The following is a 16,232-nucleotide window of genomic DNA, read 5'->3' on the forward strand; positions in this document are numbered from 1 at the left end:
GATAAAATGGAGAAACTCCTAGAACACTCTTAACTACCACCACTTGCTCAGGAAGAAATAGAAAATCTGAATAGATATTGAGTAATCAAAAACCACCCAACAAAGAAAAGCAGCCCAGAATCAGCTGGCTTCACTGGTGAATTCTACTAAATAGTCAAAGAAGAAGTTCCTATGCCTGACACATAGGAACTACTCAATATTTTAAGGAATGGGCAATGGAACACATGTGGAAGTTTTTGGATAGCCCTGCCTATTGTAGTTAATGTAATTTTTAGGATATGCAAATCACTGGTAATTTTCATATTTGTGGAAAGTAAATGTGCTAGTTTAAAAATGTGTAGGGGCACCTGGTGGCTCAGTTGGTTAAGCATCTGACTTTGGCTCAGGTTGTGATCTCAAGGTTCATGAATTTGAGCCCCACATCGGGCTGTCTGCTGTCAGCACAGAGCCCCCCTTGGATCCCCCGTCTCCCTCTCTGCCCCTCCCCAGCTCGCATGCTCTCTCTCTCAAATACAAAAAAATGTGCAATAAAAGCCTGTAGAATGCTTTGAAAACCATCAGACAATTAAATAAAAACCTTAATTATTGTTATTTTCAAGAAGAGGGTAAAATAAAAATATAGGCGTGACAAGTATCATAGTATTGCTCTGCTGTGATTATAGCAATGATTCAGGCTACTATTCCCCTTTCCTGTGTATTCAACATTATGGCTCAGGCATTCTAGAATGTAGTAGATGTGATAATCCCTTTGTTACTTAGACTCACAGGTTTCCATAATCTTTTGTTGTAATCCAGTGCACCAGCAATAGTTTTATCTTTATTAAAATAACAAAGTTTTTTAAAAAGCTGTTCTTTTGGCATCCAACATGGTTGATGGAAACTTCTTTACTGCAATAAAATTCCAGAAATCCGAGTTTGGGAATTGGTAAGGAATTCCCTCTCTTTCCCATAGGTGAAGTGGGCTGTGGGTTTTCTTGCTTTTGCCTGGAAACTACTTGAATCTCTTCAGTATTACCTCTAACCTGCTACAGTCATCCTTTCTAGCCTGGATGATTCCAGCATGGGGATCACCCCTTGATCAGGCCTGCAATTCTATCCTCTCTTGACAGAGAAGTTACTACTATTACTAGCCCAGCAATGAAGAATTTTCAACTCTCTGAACATCTTTCATAGCCAGATCAGCTGTGTTAAAATATTATTCCCAATAACTTGAGAATATCATGGTATCAATTTGTATTTTACAAAACCGTTTGACATGATCTGGAGAGCTGGGCCTGGCAAACAAAGTGAGTTCATCGAGTTGAAATCATGACAAGGATGGAAGCACTTGGATGGACATGTTTATGGTACAGATTTTGGTGATAGTTTTATGGGTGAATACTTCCAAAACTCATCAAGTTATATACATTAAATATGTATAGCTTTTTGTATGTCAATCATACCTCAAAAAATGGTTTCTTAAAAAGTGCAAACACCTCCTGCTCATTAAATTTGACAAGATGTTATGCTGTTTTTATATAACGTTTTAAATTAATCTTCTTGATGATTCTGTGAGGTAGGCATTGTTATCATCCCCATTTTGCAGATGAGAAGACTGAGTTTCTCAACGGTGCAGTACTGAAGACTACAGAGCACCTTGTAAGTCCTCAAGGTAGGATCTGATCCCAGGAATGCCTGATTTCAAAGCATGGGCTCTTAATCATTTTATTATAGTGTCCGCCTCCTCTTATGATGGCATAAAGGATGGTATCAGAATGCATACTTTGTGGTTGAACCCCCTGGATGGGAGCTCTTAGTCTAATTTCTCTCCACATCAATACTGAAGATGCAACAAGATAGCTGATGAGGGTGAATCTTTCACTGTGTGGCACAATAGAAGTTGGAAGTTTCTCCCCTCTACCCCTCCCACCTTGTGATGGATTCTGAGGACACTTCACGCTTAGTGGGCAGTTTTGAGAATTGCCTGGGCTATAGATGAACATTTAGGTATTAGAACCTTAATTTAACAACCGATTAAGACTTTAGTGTGGTAACAGTCTTATTTTTATTCAACCAACAAGCAATATGATACTACATACCACATTGGAATAAAAATATAGCAATAAAATACAGGCACAAAATTAGAGGATATTGTGACTATCTTAAAAGACACACAACATTTTAAGAGAAATAACGAACGTTTGGGCATGCTTTTTCAAGCCAAAGGACTGTTATAAATGAAGATGAGAGTTTGGATCCTCACAAGGCATCTTAAATAGTTTTGTGATCTTGGAAGTCTTGGGATTTGGTTTCATCCATAATGAAAAAAAGAAAAAAAGCAAATCCAAAACCTTGCTTTAGGGAAAGTCTATTTTTGAGGGTGGAAGCAAAACAATTTTGGGGGGCAAATTTCTGCGAAAGTGTTTTTTTAATTATCTTTAACCAGTGGTAGTTTATTTCAGTGATTACACTGGTTGTTATAAATGGCACTTCGACTTTTTTTTTTTTTTTTTTTTTTTTACAAATTTCACTTGGCTTACTGGTGTTTAATTAAACAGACCTGAAGCCCAGGTAGTGTAGGCTACGGTAAGTTGCACCGCATTGTTCTCTACCTACACAACCCTCTGTGGTGGCAATAAGGAAAACATTTTCTGAATTTTGCACTTTCAGTGTTTAAAATAAAGAGTTTTAACATCTATGGCCACGCACAGCCAAACCATGTATTAGCTGTACGAGAAATGATGAGTGATGACTATTTTTGGAGTGAATTCTCACCCGTTTACCTTGGTCTGGTGAGTGCCTTGTGAGCACTGTCACACCCAGCCAAATCGGAAAACAAAATAGACGGACGTTAAACAAAAAGCACCTCCCCCGCGCCCATCACCTCGAAAAGCACTGGTCTGTAGGTTGTTAGCTCTGAATCTCTAGGTTCCCAGCTTTTCTCTGAACACGGCGATCGACTTCTCGTTAAGGCGCTATCCCTAGTTTCCAAGGCTGGACTGGGGTTGGGGGCGGGCTAGCTCTGTCCCGGAAGTTCTCTTTAAGAACGGTTTTTTTTTTTTTCCCTCCCGCCCAGCCGCCCGCCTACTCCAGCCGCTAGCCCCGCGGCCCAGGCGGAAGGCGCCTTCCGGTGAGACCCTAGGTAACGTCCGTCCCTGAGAGACCGCCGGGAGTGGTAGTTTACATGGGTTTCTCCGGTGCCCCCGCGCAAGCGCCGAGGGGGCCGGTGGAAAATACATTTCCCAGGAGCCCTCGGATCAGGGGCGGAGCCGGGCCTGGGGGCGGGGCTCCCGCCGGAGGTGCTGGTTGTGGCGGCTCATTCATAAATGCGGTGGCGATTTTCCCTGTGGTTTGAGTGGACTGAGAGGCCAGAGGACTGCGGAGCGGTAATGTGTGGGCAGAGGAGCGGGGGAGCTAGTGTGTTTGTCGCCCTGCGCCTAAGAGTGCTGGCGGTGCGTGGGAGGGATCTGCTCTGGCCTCAGCGCTGGCTCAGCTGGGCGCCAAGCGAGCGGGACGCTCGCCGGCCGTGCGACGGTGGCCAACACTTCTGTGGCCGTCCCAGCTTAACGCTGTTTTTGTGGGGAGCCTTCTTTTCAGGGACTCTCACCGCCTGTGGTTTGGGCTTTACTTCAAACAGCTGTTCAGAGGCGCGGGGGACGCAGTGGGTTCGAGAAAGTGTAAAGTTGGTTTGCTTTCTGTCCTTACGTAGGCCCGTCATCACCCTAGTCGTCCTTGTCTTTCAAAGCTTTGCTGTGCATTCGTGGCGTTCAAGGACTTGTATTTGGGAGACTGTTAAATCACCTCCCTAACCAACTAGTTATACGGTCTGAGGATGGCTTTGAGTTAACTGTTTGTATCCACTTTTCCCCTCAGAATGCAGAAAATGTATCCCCCCAGACTGCTTTAACGTTTACATAGCAGTCTTTGGAGGTTGCAAGGCTGTCCATTTGTTTCAAACAGATGTTAATGTCTAGAAAATCCTAGTCCACATACTAACCCTTTGTAGACATATATATGTTCCCTTTAGCAAGGCCTTCCCAGCAATAAATAGCAGATGAAGTGAAACTATTTTTATTCATGCTGACAGTAAATATACTTTGAAGATCATAGTCATGAAGTTGAAATGAAGGAACAGAGGTGTTAAGTGTGGGAAGACGCAGATGCCTTGAATGCTGCAGCACAAGGGGACTTGGACTTGTCAGTCTAGTAGGGAACTTCTCTAGTTTTCAATGTTACAGAATAACCTTGTAGCTTGTGTTTCTAAATTCGGATTTCAGAAGTTTCCTGCTAAAGTCACTTCAGTTTAACAAAGATTACCTGGCTGGTTTTGATGAAATGTTGGTCCTTTTTCAAAAGGCGTCATCTCAAAAATAATTAGAATTACTTCGCTTAGAACAGATTTTCAAGAATTATTCAGGAATAGCAGATATTAAGCAATCTTCCCTAATCTTAAATGTACTACCCAAATGTATACACCAGAGTAATCCCCCCTAGTTAAAGATGATAAGACTCCCTATCGTCCCCAAAGGCAGAAGCCGCTTCTCAGTCAATGATGCCAACCCCCAGCTTCCTAGATAACCATGAGTCTGACTTCTGTACCTATACATTTATTTTGCCTGTTCTTGAACTTCATATTAAATGGGAACATACAGGTGTGAATTTGTTGAGAGTTGGACTCAACATTACTCATCTGTGTTGTCTGTAGCAACAGTTCCTTTTTTTCTTTCTCTCTCTCTTTTTTTAATGTTTCAGTAGCTGTGGTTCTCAAAAGTGGTAAAAATCACACCGCCACTTTGGTCTTTGCTTATTGAGTAGTTTGCGAGCAGTTGTTTTGTCTTCTATTTGGACAGTTGTACACACTGGTGATTCACAGCATTTGTACCTAATGCACTGAGGAGTTATAACAACTCGACTCATGACGCTGTTTCAGGATTGTGCTTCAGAAGATGGAGGACAAGTATTTTCAGCGTAGGTCGCTGAGGGCAGTAAAGCAACAAGGGAAACAGTCACTTGATTTAAAATTCCATTAAATCCGGTTTTGATAAAGTGACACCATCTGTCTTTCAGTTTGTCAGTCATATTGAGTACTTTCAAGTGCCAAATAGTGGCTACCAGAATGGGCAGCACAGGTCCAGGTAACCTTGCTTTCCTGTCTTTATCTCTTGCACACTGCTCTGCACTTTGCCTTTGTCAACTTAACAATGTGTCTTGGATATTCCAAGACGGCCATATCAGTCAGTACCTGGCCTCGCTTGTTCTGTTCAGTTGCATAATATAAAAGCCATAATTAGTCGGTCCCCTCTTGATAGACATTTAAGTTAATCTCGGTTTGTTACAAACGTGAACTTGTGCCAATATAGCACACAATGCCTAGATGTGAAATTGCTAAGTCAGAGTTTCTGTGCATTTACGATTTGGGTAGATAGTGTCAAATTGCCCTTCAAAAGGTTTTACCAGTTTACATTCCCAAATGACGCTTTATGGAAGATTTCTTTTCCACACTGGGGTTTATCAGTTTTTTAGTTTTTGCCAACCTGGTATGTGAAAACTGGTATGTCATTACTGTTTTAATTTCTGTTCCACTTGAGTATGAGCATATTGTAATGTTTGTGTGTCTATATTTCTTTTTCTGCTTGTATCTTTTTTTCCCAGACACTAGGTACAAAGCTAAATAAATACATGTATGCCTCCAAATTGCCATTTTTCATTTCCTTTTGTATTATATTGATAAAGTTAAAATCTAGAATTGTGTCTGAAAAATAATGTGAAACGTCATTTCGCTTTGGTACTAGATTTTCTCACCCCTCACTTCAGAGATATGGCTATACTAATTCTCTCCTCTGTCCATCCTCATTAGCCTACAGACCTGCTTTTATTTCTCCTGTCTTAAAAAATCATTCTTCACCATGCTTCCCTGTACAGCCACCGTTCCATTTATTTCCTTCCCTTTATAACAGAACTCCTGGGAAGAGTTAGCTGTCCTTAATTTCTCATTCTTTCATGTATTTCCTCCATTTAAGCTTTGGCAGCGTCCCTCTCCCTTCCAGCTGCTCTCATTGAAGTTATCATGACCTTTACGTTGCTCAATTCCAAGATCAGTTCTCAGTTCTCACCCTTCGTCTGTTAACAGCATTTAACACGTCTCTTTCTTCCTTGAAACACTTTTTTCACTTGGTCTCCAGGACACTACTTTCTACATTTTCTCTTTTTTGTACCCTCAGTCACTTAGTGATCTCGCCCAGTGTCAAGGCCTTAAATAACATCTATATGCTGATTCTGTCAGCAAGGAACTTAGGTTTTTGATTCACTCAATTTGGATATTTTTAAGACTTAAAAAAAAAAAAACAAAACCACGTAACTTCTTGCCCAGTTGCTTTGCTGATTAAGTCTTTTGAATTTGAAATATCCAGTAGATTTTTGTGCTGGTTTGCGGTTTGGGTAGAACAGCTTTAACCGATGTTTTTTGTTGGCATCTTCTTTCTACAGGCATTGGAAATTAATAGCAGTTCCAGCTTGTATATTATTTAAATATAATAGTGTCGTTGGACTAAAATGTTCGTGATGCCAGCCTCTTCAGAGTTAAACAGTGGGCAGAGCTTCCTAACCCAGTGGATGACCAATCCTTCTCGGGCTGGGGTCATATTAAATCGTGGATTTCCTATTTTGGAAGCAGACGAAGAGCAGCGAGCAAGTGTGAACATTTCTACCAGCTTTCCTGTTAAAGCCACGCATTTTTCAGATAGCTTCACCTTTATAAGTGAAGAAGATTCACTTCATGAAGAACAGAAGTTGGACTCTAACAGCCCTTATAAACTACAATCAAATAAGTCTGAAACACATGCAGTGTTTCCTTTAACTAAAGAGGAACCACAAATAGTGGCATGTCAGGGTGCTCCTGGACACTGGGAAGAAAACAAAAATGACATTGTCTCAGATCTTTCAAGTGAATGCAAAGAAGTGCCTTATAAAGACCCACTTTTTAAAAAGCTTGAACAGGTACAACAGAATTTGGCCTAATGTATTTGCATTATTGCAAGTTTCTGTTGATGAAAAGTTTTCTTCCCCTTTCCTGGGAAATCCTCAAAATACCAAATTTTGCCTTTTATCTAATGTGAAACATTAGCACAGGTTTGATATGTAACATACAACACTCGAGATAACAATGTCTTTTAAGTTTCTGCTTCGTTTGGTAAAAACTGAATTGGAAATGGCTGATTAGATATTAAAGGGGAAAAGTTGATCATAAATGTACTGATACCTATTGTATTGTAAGAATCTACATATTCAAATGACTTTTTCTGTTTCTATGTTTCCTTCATAAAAAATAGGATTTTAGAGTTTGGGTGGCAGGTGTAGTTACTTAGGGATCACTCTTTGAAACTCTGTATTAGAGATGATACGAAAAGGGAGATGAGAGGGGTTAAGATAAATGTAAGGAGCAAAGATCCCTAAAGAAATGTAAAGTTAGTTTAATCAAGTTTTATGTTTAAAAAGCTGAAAGAAGTACAACAGAAGAAGCAGGAACAGCTGAGGAGGCAGCATTTCGAGCAACTACAGAGACTTCTGGAAGAACAAGAGAAGCTGCTCACTACTGTGTCTGGGCACCAACCACTCCAAGGTACTTTGTGCTTACACAGAGCCTTCAGTCAGCTCAACAGTGAACAGTGACATTTCTCACCTTTAGTTGTTTGACAGGTTTTTTCTACCATTACTCTCTCATATGTGGTGAACCCCAGTTTCTTTAGGGGCCTTGCAGATAACTATGAAATGGTGGTGGTGGTATATGATTGGGACAGGTGGGAGCTGGGCCATTCTGGAGCATGTGTGCCCTGCTTAACGGCAGTCATATTTATTTATAAAATGAGGGGCGCCTGGGTGGCGCAGTCGGTTAAGCGTCCGACTTCAACCAGGTCACGACCTCACGGTCCGTGAGTTCGAGCCCCGCGTCGGGCTCTGGGCTGATGGCTCAGAGCCTGGAGCCTGTTTCCGATTCTGTGTCTCCCTCTCTCTCTGCCCCTCGCCCGTTCATGCTCTGTCTCTCTCTGTCCCAAAAATAAATAAAAACGTTGAAAAAAATATATATATAAAATGAAAGTTTGAAGATTTTTAATTTTTTTTTAACATTTACTTATTTTTGAGAGACAGAGCATGAGCGAGGGAGGGGCAGAGAGAGAGAGGGAGGGGCAGAGAGAGAGGGAGACACAGAATCCAAAGCAGGCTCCAGGCTCTGAGTTGTCAGCACAGAGCCCGACACGGAGTTTGAACCCATGAACCGTGAAATCATGACCTGAGCCTGAAGTCGGACGCTTAACTGACTGAGCCACCCAGGTGCCCCTAAAGATTTTTTTTAATGTTTATTTATTTTAGAGAGAGGGAGTGAGAGAGCAGATGAGTGGGGAGAGGGGGAAAGGCAGAGAGAGAGAGGGACAGAGGATCCAAAGTGGGTTCTGTGCTGACATCAGAGAGCCCTGTGTTGGGCTCGAACTCAGAAACTGTGAAATGGTGACCTGAGCCAAAGTCAGATGCTTAATCGATTGAGCCACCCAGGCGTCCCTATAAAATTTTAAAAAGACCTAGCAGAATAAAAGATGTAGAGCCAAATTTGGCCTAGGGCTACTGGCTTACAACCCCTGCCTGAAGAATGAAAAACTCCGTAGGGTGTCTGGGTGGCTCAGTCAGTTAAGTGTCTGGCTCTTGTCTCCGCTCAGGTCATGATCTTGTGGTTTGTGGGATCGAGCCCTGCATTAGGCTCTGTATTGATAAAGCAGAGCCTACTTGGGATTCTTTCTCTCAAAAAAAAAAAAAGAATGAAAAACTCCTCAGGGTCATAATGGTAAAATATGTGTAGAGGCTACTCTGGTTAGCAGAGGAACCATACCAAAAATATTTTCTATGGTGGCAGATGACACATCTTTTGTTGTATACTAGATCAATTAACAGAAAACGTGATATGCTTATCAGGGGACTGTAAACCTGTGTAAATTTGATCTCTAGCAGTGGTTTTGAGAGATGTTTCACCATACCACATTATAACAAAAACATTTAAAATCGTGACTCACAATTTCAAAGAAATTTCATAAATCAGTCTTTATTGGTGTGCCTGGCATGTTGTAAGGATGTTTTCTATTTATTTTGTCCTAATCTCATTCATTGAAAAAAGTACCAGTCATGATTCTGATCATAAAATTACTAATGGATTGTATCCCTTAGTTTGAGAAATAGTGATCTGGAACATGTGTTTGCTTCTTGATGGCACCTTCCCAGAGACACAGTGCTGATTCACAAAAGTGCCTGTTCTGTTCAGAGGTTGCACTGGGCATTGAGAATACGAAGAATAAAAGACATTGGCAGATGAATGTGCAAAGTAGCTGGATGGAATTCAGGGAATAGTAGTAGTGGTAGTGATGAGAAATGTATCAAATGAAGAGTGGTTTAGGGATTAGGACGTTTATCTTAGTAAATGTAGAGAACATGGTGTGTGTCTTGAAATAGTTGAATGGGTCAGGGTTTCTTTATGGAATACATAAGAGGATAATCCAGATCATTTCAAAAACAGCCTGTGATACTTTTTAAGGTAGAAATAGCACTACGGTAGAGCAATAAGGAAGCAGTTTCAACATTGTTGATATAAAAGCTAGCGCCTTTCAATTATGGCACATTGCTTTTAGGACAGTGATTTTTAACACTGTTTGGTCTCAGGACCACTGAATACTCTTAAATTAATGAGGACTCCAGAGTATTTGTTCTATGGGCTATGGCTGTTGATATTTAACTATCAGAAATTAAATTGGAGAAATTAAAAAACTAATTCATTAAAATAAAAAGCAGTTACATGTTATCATAAGTAACTTAAGAGGTTTTTCTAAAAAATTAGAAGAATGGCATAGTTTTATATTTTTGAACATCTCTTTTAACTTCTGGTTTAAAAGAGCTCAGCTGATTGTCCTATCTGCTTCTGCATTCATTCTCTTAAGTTATGTTGTTTTGATTGAAGCATGTGAAAAAAAATTCGGCCTCACATGGATGTTTACTTGGAAGAGGGAAAGAAGAGTACTGTAATAGCCTTTTCAAATAATTGTAGTTATTTCTTTGATATTGCACCCAAACCTAACAATTGGCCGTTTCTTAGTGATAATTCAAAGTATGGAGTCTGAAACTATATTAATGAACTTTTTTATACTCTATTACATGAAATATATTGGAATATCTTGGCATTTTGAATGGCTCTTTTATCATGCATGATTTAGTAAAATTGTGCATTGGTTGTTTGCAAGGTAGTGGTTCACTGAGTTATGTAGGTCTTTAAAATATACTTAAGTGTATTTTATCATATAATATCAAAAAATTATATCCATTAATACCACTACAGAGCTCATCGTAAAAGTCTTGAAGTAACAGGGTGCTGCCTGGGTCGCTCAGTTGGTTGAGTGTCTGACTTAGGCTCAGGTCATAGTCTCCCAGTTCTTGAGTCAGTGCCTGCATGGGGCTCTCTGCTGTCAGCGCTGAGGTGCTTGGGATCCTCTGTCTCCCTCTGTCTCTCCCTCTGCCCCTGCCCAACTTGTGCTCTCCCTCTCTCTCTCAAAAATAAACATTAAAAAAATTTTTTTAAGTCTTTTTTTTTTTTTTTTAAGTCTTGAAGTGTTATGAAGCTGTCAAGCTCATGGTGGTAGGTTTGTTTAATAAATTCTAATTTTTACTAGAGACTTCAAGTTTTACTATTAAATACTGTAGTCATTTTTTTTGAAGTGACTGGCTCGCTTGTTTAATTTTTGAGAAACTGTCTGCCAAGTACGAAGGTTTAAATCATCATAGTTTTGTCATTTATTCTTTCAAGTAAAAATGATATTCTTTGAGAGAAGTGCCTAGTCAAGCTTACATCTCAAACCAAGCTATGTCTTGGTTTGCAGTAGAAGTGATTTATGCACGCTTTTTGTTTTGTCCTATAGAATGTTGAAATGACACTTGAACTCAACAGTTCAAATTCAGCTTAAAAATTAATAATTCTTGCAACTTTAGGACCTTTTTATTTTATTTTTTTGAGAGAGAGAGTGCGCTGAGGAGGGACAGGATCCCAAGCAGGCTCCACATTCAGCATGGAGCACAACCGTGAGATCTTGACCTGAGCCAAACCAAGAGTTGGATACTCAACCAGCTGAACCACCCAGGCGCCCCTATCTAGGACATTCTTAAATAAAACTGTTTGTTTGTTTTTAGGGAGAGAGAGAGAGAGAGAGAGCGCGCGGGAGAGAGAGAGCACCAGCAGGGGAGATGGACAGAGGGAGAGAGAGAATCCTAAGCAGGCTCTACACCCAGCATGGAGCCTGATGTGGGGCTCGATCCCACGACCCTGGGATTATGGCCTGAGCCAAAATCAAGAGTCAGACGCTCAACTGACTCAGCTACCCAGGCGCTCCTGTTTTTTGTTTGTTTGTTTGTTTTTTGTGGTGACTAATACAGTGACTGCTAGCACAGTTTGGTGCCACTGTTTTGCTGTCCTGCTTTTCAGTGAAGGTACCACGAGTTTCTGTTTTGCTCTTGCACCATTAGTGCATGAAGTGAAAAAGACAAATACTATCTTAATATCTTATGAAAACAGATTTGACTTTGTGGATGCACTGAAAGAATCTTAGAGACCTTCAGGGGTTTAAAGACCACACTTTGAGAACTGCTTCTTTGGGGTATTGCACTTTTATCAAAGACATCTTCAGTCTGAAGTGAGGTGACTGTAAGTCAAAAACATTTGGGGATGCTGGGTGGCTCAGTCATTTGAGTCTGGCTTTCGATTTTGGCTCAGGTCATGATCTCATGGTTTATGGGTTCAAGCCCCGCATTGGTCTCTCCACTGACAGCGCAGAGCCTACTTAGGATTCTCTCTCTCTTCCTTTCTCTCTGCCCCTCCCCAACTCATGCTCTCTTTCTCAAAATAAATAAACTTAAAAAAAATCTTTGGATGGAGAGAGTATTGTTCTATAAAAGAAAGAAGTTTGAGCCTGATAGTCTATGAAGACCTACCTCATTTCCAGTTTTATTTGTGATCTGGGATGAGGCAGAGGGTTTGAGAGATGGGTGGCATGGCTCTTATAAAACCCTTCACATTGTGTCTTCTCTTCTTCGATTTATATATTTTTAAATACTTATTTTGAGAGAGAGGGAGAAAGAGAGAATGTGTGAGCAGGGGAGGGATAGAGAGAGCGAGAGAGAATCCCAAGCAGGCTCCATGTGGTCAGCACAGAGCCCAACTTGGGGCTGGAATGCACAAACCCTGAAATCCTGACCTGAGCTGAAATCAAGAGTTGGATGCTCAGCTGACTGAGCTACTTGGGTGCCCCTTCTGGGTTTTTTTTTTTTTTTTTTTTTTTTTTTAAGATTTTATTTTTAAGTAATCTCTACACCCAACTTGGGGCTCAAATTCACAACCCTGAGACCAAAAGTCACATGCCCCACTGACTGAGCCAACTGGTGCCCCTTCACTTTTTTTTTTTTTTTAACATTTTACATTTTTTCAATGTTTTTTACTTTTTTTTGAGGGAGAGACACAGAGTCCAAGCAGGGGAGGGATAGAGAGAGAGGGAGACACAGAATCTGAAGCAGGCTCCAGGCTCTGAGCTGTCAGCACGGAGCCTGATGTGGGGCTTGAATTCATGAGATCATGACCTGGGCCAAAGGTGGATGCTCAACCAACTGAGCCACGCAGGCACCCCGGATGTCTTTAGGGAGCTTATTTGTCTTTAGGGAACTCTTCAGATCATTTACAGCTATTGGCATTGGTGCTCTCTGTGTTTGTTGTGGGGCTGCAGAGTTGAGAATTCCAGCAGTGCTCACAGATGGAAGATGAATGGTGCCTTCCAGAAGCAGGCTGTGTTGCAGCTGTGCCAGGTCTACACTGCACATCAATTGTCGTATAAACATACCCTTGATTCAAATTATGCAGCGGTCATTTTGGACTTCTAAATTTCATCATTTTGTTAAATAGAGTTTCCTAATATAAGGAGGAAAAAATACTTTTATCACTTTGGAGAAAACCTGGTAGGTAGGGATCACTAACAGGTAGAAGCGAAAATGTTCTAGGAAGTCATTAGTTTTGATAATTTTTTTTTCTTTTTCAACTATTTTTTTTTAATTGCAAGGTTTAACCCTACTGCCTGATGGTCAGAGCCAGAAGTATAGATCTCCAGGAAATTCAACCACTGTAGAGAAAACCTCGCCCTTCCTACCGTCACATGTCTACCAGAATCAAACCCAAGAAAAAACACACACTTCCAACATTTTATCTGATGAACAAAACAACTTCTGTAGAACTACTCATCCAGATTTTGTCTTAACTGCAAAAACTGGTGCTCCTCTCACTTTGTTTTGTGAGGCACAATATCAAGAAGCACTTGTGAAAAACAATGATTTGAAGGAAGAAAACCATGACTATCCTATAGGTGAGTTACTTCTATTTCTCTCTTTTGTACTTAGCTAGCAGTGTTACCAAGCTGTGCTAAGACAAGAAAAGTCCTTTCTGCATTTTTTTCCCCTGTCTCCCGTGCCTGTGGCTTTAATTATGAGCCCCTACATGTTGCGTAACCATTGAGCCTGGATTGGACACAGAACTGGACACAGAATTTTGTGACTTTCTGAGAACAATCGCAATACTCATGCTGATTTCAAACCTCTCAAGGTAGCATGGGGTCTTCAAAAAGGGGGATGGTGGGTTCTGTATGTACTATTTTTCTCTGAGAGCTTAGAAATAGTTTGAGGTTATGTAGTATGTGTGGTAGTGGAGGGGCACATGATCGAAGATGGGAAATGTGAGAAATAGGTTGGTGGTGGCAGTTATTATTCAGAAGAGAAATTCCGTCCACTCCCAGACACTCGGTTTGCCCTCACTGTACCTCTGTATTCCTCGCGCTCAACATGTTTTTGCCAGTGCACTGGCAGCATCTGATGGTCTAAACTCATGGAGGTCTTGTGGCATTTCTGGTGTAGTTTCTTCTGGTCTTTTTTTTCCTTTTTTTAAATGCTGTTTCTGTGCCCCATTCCCCCTTCCACTTTTTTTTTTTTTTTTACATTTCGCAACTGTAAAATATTGTATAATTGTGTTCTTTTCCCAGCCAAGATGGAAAATAATGTGTTCTTTTCCTACTCAAACATAATGGTAAATTTCATAGTTTCATAACCATAATTTTAATGGTTGTCATCATGCTGGTCATCAAATAATATATCAGTATTTAATGTTCTTTGCAGTAGGGCTGAGTTGTTTCCAGTATTTTTAATTTGAATTTTATTTTCAATTTTGATGGTGTTTTCATGAATATGTTCTTTGGAGAAAGTTCTAAAAAAGTGCAGAAAATATGACAAAAGGTGTCTACCCTTACTAGTTAGGATTGGGCACCTTTGTGCATAATATTTTATTTCTGATTTAGAATATGGAAAGGTCACATGCCTTTAAAAAATTTTTTAAGCAGTATACTCTCTTACCTTTTTATTTTGGAAAATTTCAAACATCCAGAAAAGTTGAAAGACTACTGCAATGATTAATAATAGACCTTGATTCAGCAGTTAATATTTTGCTGTATTTACTTTGTCTACATATTTTTCTATGTGTGTATGTATATCTATACATCTGTATTTCTGCCTACATTTAAATGTAACTTGCTCAGTCATTTCATTGCAAGTAATATGCAGGCATTATGTTACATCACTTCAAATATGTCAGCACACATCAAGTAAAAATTATGATATTCTTCTGTATAGATAGTATTCTCTAATACTATTCCTTAATATTTAAATTCATTTTAGAATTCCTCGTATTGTCCCAAATATGTGTTTTTTTAAAAAAACCAGGAACAGTCAAGTTCATCTGTTACATTCAGTTGTTACAGCTCTCTTTTTAGTCTTTTTTAATGAATTAATTTTTTAAAAATTTATTTATTTATTTTGAGAGAGAGAGTGAGCGCCTGCGCAGGAAAGGGAGAGAGAGAACCCCAAACAGGCTCCATGCTGTCAGTGTGGAGCTGGAAGTGGGGCTTGATCCCCACAAACCATGAATTCTTGACCTGAGCCGAAATCAAGAGCCTGATGCTTAACCGACTGAGCCACTCAGGTGATCCTAGTCTTTTTTAATTTAGAAAAGCCCATAATATTTACCTTGTGAACAGTGTCATGTTTTAAATAGGGTTTTGTAGTTTATCTCCTATTAAAGAAATCATATTAGGGGCGCCTGGGTGGCGCAGTCGGTTGAGCGTCCGACTTCAGCCAGGTCACGATCTCGCGGTCCGGCAGTTCGAGCCCCGCGTCAGGCTCTGGGCTGATGGCTCAGAGCCTGGAGCCTGTTTCCGATTCTGTGTCTCCCTCTCTCTCTGCCCCTTCCCCGTTCATGCTCTGTCTCTCTCTGTCCCAAAACTAAATAAACGTTGAAAAAAAAATTTTTTAAAGAAATCATATTAAAAAGTCATATAAAGAAGTCATAATAAAGAAATCCTTGAGGGTTCTAAAATCTTTGGCATATATTACTTTTGATAAATATTACTTTAGCATAGTAACTTGTAAAATTCTCAGGTTTTAAGATGTTACTCTTTATTTTTTGGAACTAAATTGTTCCTAATTTTTATCCTAGGAGAAGGTGTTTCACCATGTTGGGAGAAAGTGGCCGAACCTATTCAGGAAGGGAAAGATGTGAATGTAAAAAAAATTGGTGATTCTTCAGAAGTGGCTAATATTGAAGAAAGGTATCATCCATATTGAAAGGAATAAGAAGTGTGACAGTTTAATGTAATAGCCAGCTATTATGGTAGAGCACTTTCTTTTTAAAAAAGACCCATGGTTTTCTTGTTTTTGCTTGAATATGCTTTTAAGTATAATGTTGAAGTTACAACTTACCACATATTGTCAGCAACAGACAGTGGTCGGGGAGACCTGTCAGTTCAGATAGCTTTGCATTGTTTTGGAAGAATTGAGCAAACTTTTTTCACCAAAGAGAAGAAATCTGGATAAAATTAATCTTCTCTCAAATAGGTAAATCCTATTTTGGCAAAGACAAAAACAAATTAATATTGAGTCTCACATTTGGTGTCACTTATAAATTATAATTGGGTAAGCTTAGTTACAGAATTTAAAAATCTTATGACAAATATAAACTATCAATATTGAGATTGTTTCTTATTTTCTTAAATACTTGACATATTTTAATAGATGTTATGGATGGGCAAATTACTTCTGATTATTGCTCTATTACATTGTCAAGGATCTTGTTTTTAAATTTTTTTTAA

The 16,232-nt window shown here is 39.8% G+C and overlaps 2 protein-coding genes across 11 annotated transcripts in view; one reads left to right on the plus strand and one right to left on the minus strand.

Moving 5' to 3' along the window:
* PARP4 (poly(ADP-ribose) polymerase family member 4) overlaps nt 1-3,066 on the minus strand; it is a 117,058-nt gene extending 113,992 nt beyond the window's left edge. Inside the window, exons 1-2 of one of the 4 annotated variants that reach the window (XM_086715564.1) lie at nt 2,864-3,066; nt 2,179-2,276 (exon numbers count right to left, since the gene is read on the minus strand). The gene's annotated coding sequence lies outside the window, so the exon portion shown is untranslated. Of the gene's footprint in view, nt 1-2,178 lie in introns of all 4 variants that reach the window. The other 3 variants (XM_086715559.1, XM_086715567.1, XM_086715553.1) reach the window with 3 other exon arrangements.
* Nucleotides 1,586-16,232, plus strand: part of CPAP (centrosome assembly and centriole elongation protein) — a 54,629-nt gene continuing 39,982 nt past the window's right edge. For 5 of the 7 annotated variants that reach the window (XM_086715584.1, XM_086715604.1, XM_086715611.1 and 2 more), the window contains exons 1-6: nt 3,238-3,365; nt 4,910-5,114; nt 6,466-6,975; nt 7,474-7,597; nt 13,107-13,406; nt 15,581-15,692. In XM_086715584.1, the coding sequence (XP_086571710.1) occupies nt 6,532-6,975; nt 7,474-7,597; nt 13,107-13,406; nt 15,581-15,692 (980 nt within the window). In that variant the 5' untranslated portion in view covers nt 3,238-3,365; nt 4,910-5,114; nt 6,466-6,531. Of the gene's footprint in view, nt 1,652-3,237; nt 3,366-4,909; nt 5,115-6,465; nt 6,976-7,473; nt 7,598-13,106; nt 13,407-15,580; nt 15,693-16,232 lie in introns of those variants that run through there. The other 2 variants (XM_086715597.1, XM_025924596.2) reach the window with 2 other exon arrangements.

The sequence above is a fragment of the Puma concolor genome, chromosome A1, assembly GCF_028749965.1.
Source record: "Puma concolor isolate L17-30 chromosome A1, mPumCon1.1.hap2, whole genome shotgun sequence".
Classification (NCBI taxonomy): domain Eukaryota; kingdom Metazoa; phylum Chordata; class Mammalia; order Carnivora; family Felidae; genus Puma; species Puma concolor.